At 37.4% G+C, this 3,073-nt stretch overlaps 1 protein-coding gene across 1 annotated transcript; it reads right to left on the bottom strand.

Annotated features, from left to right (window-relative positions):
- Positions 1-667: 667 nt before the first annotated feature.
- Positions 668-2,700, bottom strand: LOC131160671 (uncharacterized). Its single transcript, XM_058116529.1, has 2 exons — positions 2,235-2,700; positions 668-1,424 (listed from the first exon to the last, which is right to left on the bottom strand). The coding sequence occupies exons 1-2, from the start codon at positions 2,517-2,519 to the stop codon at positions 870-872; spliced, it is 840 nt and encodes a 279-aa protein (XP_057972512.1). The 5' UTR covers positions 2,520-2,700; the 3' UTR covers positions 668-869.
- Positions 2,701-3,073: the final 373 nt, after the last annotated feature.

The following is a 3,073-nucleotide window of genomic DNA, read 5'->3' as shown; positions in this document are numbered from 1 at the left end:
AAGACTAAAGTCCTCTACCATAGAAATTCTTTACAATTCAATCTCTATGCTTATAATTACTAGAACATGTAATACAATTTTTTTTGAATTTTAATTATATTATATATATATATATATATATATAAAATAAAGCTAAACTGTGAATCAAAACCACCTAACTCAAATATAATAACAAAAAAAAGGAAAATAAATGAAAAAAAAAATCAAACTACATACTATAGGTGTTTTATGAGATTAAAGTTCTTTACAATATAATCTTTATGCTTGTAATCATTGTAATTTTCTTAATTTTAATTAAATATTTTTAATATTATTACTATTATTATTTTATAAATTACAGCTAAGCCTTGAGTCTGACCTAATCCACCCCAATATTATTTTTTCGAGTTTTGTTTGATATTTTTGATTCGTTTAATATTTTGAGAGGGTTTTATTTTCTTTATGTATTCTCTCTTCTGCTTTACTATACTTATAATTACGGTATTCTTCCGCCAAAAAAGTCCCAATTAGAAAAAAAAATAAAAAAAATCATAATCCGGCAAATGTCCCCCACAACTCCAAAGACTTATAATGATATGATTGCTAGTCATCTCATCTCCGTCATTTTACAAATTGCTCAATCAAAATCAGGATATCATTTTCTTTGTAATTACAACCCACGGAAGAATACCATAAATCCACTGTCTGATCTTTCATTCAGCTCATCCCGTCAAAAAAACAAAATACATGTCAAAAAACGGATCCCTTCTAAACATATAATACTTACAAGGCAAATTCACTAAAGCTACAAACACCCATGTTGTTCGTCGTCATCAAACTAAGCAAAAAAACTAAAAAAGAAAAAAAAATTGTTCCTCGTTCACAATTAGTCATCCCCTGTTCCGGGTCCTCTCCAGCAGCCCTTCCATGATCACCCTCTTCTTGTACTCCACCGAGTCCACCACCGGCGTCTCCTTCCCATTTTCCGGCAAGTCGCGCCGACGAGGGACGAAGAACAGCCATGTGGAAGTGCACACGATGGCACAAATCTTACCCCAACACACCAAAACCAAAAGGCTCACCGCCAGCAAAAACAAAGCAGATGTTGAGTCATTTCGCGACCCTTCTTCACAACTGCTGTGCCTGTGTCTAGACTGGATTGAATGTGACCGATGCGTTCTCTTGGGTTCCGTGAAAGGCCTTGAATCTGAAGGAGGAGTGCTTGGGGAAGAAGAGCATGTTGGCGTTGGAATGGCTGTCGGGGAAGAATTCAAAGGAAGTGAAGATGATTTTGAATGGACCCTTTGGTCGTCATTTTCTGAAGGGTGTTGTTGGTGGGCTGTTCTTTCGCTGAACGAGTTGAAGACTCTGTGAAATTTGGATGACAGAGAGCCGTTCGATCGGCTTGAATTTTGTTGCGATTTCCTGTTTCGGAGCTTCTTCACCTTCAAATTAATGAAGCAGAGCGTAAGCGTCGATCAATAAAAAGAAGAAACGCGCAGAGGAATTTTGAGGTCTAAAAACCAATCAACGTTCAGCAACCCATTAGTTGCATCTGTGCTTTCATGGTATCAATTAAACAATTTGGATAAAAATATCGAATCGCAAAAGCATCATAGTTTGAAAAGTTTCAAAGCAAGCAAATATCAGAACATGAAACGTACGGTCAAACAGGTAATTGAAGAACTGGTCAACAACAATGACTGGAAAATGATCGGTTTGCTTGAAAATCAAAACAGCACAGTTCATTTTTAAAAAGCAAAAAAGATAGTTTCATCAAAACAAAACACGATCACGAGATTAATTACAAGACTAAAGTACGACGAATTTGAATACGGTTTTCAGGAAATAGAGTGAATTTAACGGTTTCATCAAAACAGTATGAAATCTCAAAAGCAGAACGCATTGAAATTGAAAATTCATTGAAAATCAATTTCATCGAAACAACACGAGAACACGATTTGCTTACGGAAACAATATTTTACAGAATACACTTACCAGTTACCAAATACTTCTCAAACAACGTCGAAAAATGAAATAAAATTCAATTGGAAAAAACATAGAAAAAAACCAATCAAACGGCATGCAAAAAACAAAAACAAAGCCAAAAAATCTCTGGCAACAAAAACCAACGAAATCAAAAAAATCCAATGCAAAAACACAGTGCGAATCACGCAGTTCCATCAACGACAGACCCCACCCGCGAAACGACAAAGCCCTAACCCAAAACTCAACCAAAAGCGAAACCCACTCACCAAAGACTTCTCAAACAATACCGCTTTAACAATACGCGAAAACTTCCGGTCAGCGCTCTTCTTCCGGCGACCCGTTTCGCCACCGTCGTCCGACAAGGCCGAGATAATCGTGGGAAGAACCGCCCTGTCCTTATTGCCGACGGAAAAGTAAGCGAAAACGGGCTCGCCGGAGGAGACGGCGTCATCGGGGGGCGCTCCGGGGTGGACGGAGCTGGGGTCCATGACGACCGGGCGAAAGCAGAGCAAGAATCTGTTAGTTCTGGGTTGAACCTCGGATGAGACCATTGCTCTATAAGGAAGGCGGTTGGTTAACGTTGTGTGGTGGCGAGGATAATGGGGTCGAGCTTCACACAGAGAGACAGAGGGAGAGGGAGAAGTTTGCTCTGCCTCCGGTGCGGCCGTCAATGCCGCTCTTCGGCTGCTCCGTTTATTGCAAACTGAAACGTGGCCAATGAATGAAATTTAATGAGTGGGAGCGACACCCTTTTTATATTCAAATTTACATTCACCTTCCATAGTCACTGGGCCTCTCGCGTTTACCGTCGCTTCCGGGTTTCCGCTATTTCTACAAACCTGACGTTTGAAAATATTAAATTCGGACATTAAATTAAATTTTATATTAATTTAAATAAAATAAAATATTTTTTAAAACTTTTTTCTATTATTTTTTCAAGTCCCATACAATTGATTCATTTTCACGTAAGAGTGTAAAATGAAAATACTATTTGAAATTTGCTATAAATGAATACAAATAAATGGAATTGTACAACAAAACAAAAACAACATATTTGAAAACATAAATTTTAAGCTTTGATTTGTATTTGAATTTTTATATTATA

The sequence above is a fragment of the Malania oleifera genome, chromosome 1, assembly GCF_029873635.1.
Source record: "Malania oleifera isolate guangnan ecotype guangnan chromosome 1, ASM2987363v1, whole genome shotgun sequence".
Lineage (NCBI taxonomy): Eukaryota > Viridiplantae > Streptophyta > Magnoliopsida > Santalales > Ximeniaceae > Malania > Malania oleifera.
This window is presented reverse-complemented; position numbering and strand designations above follow the sequence as displayed.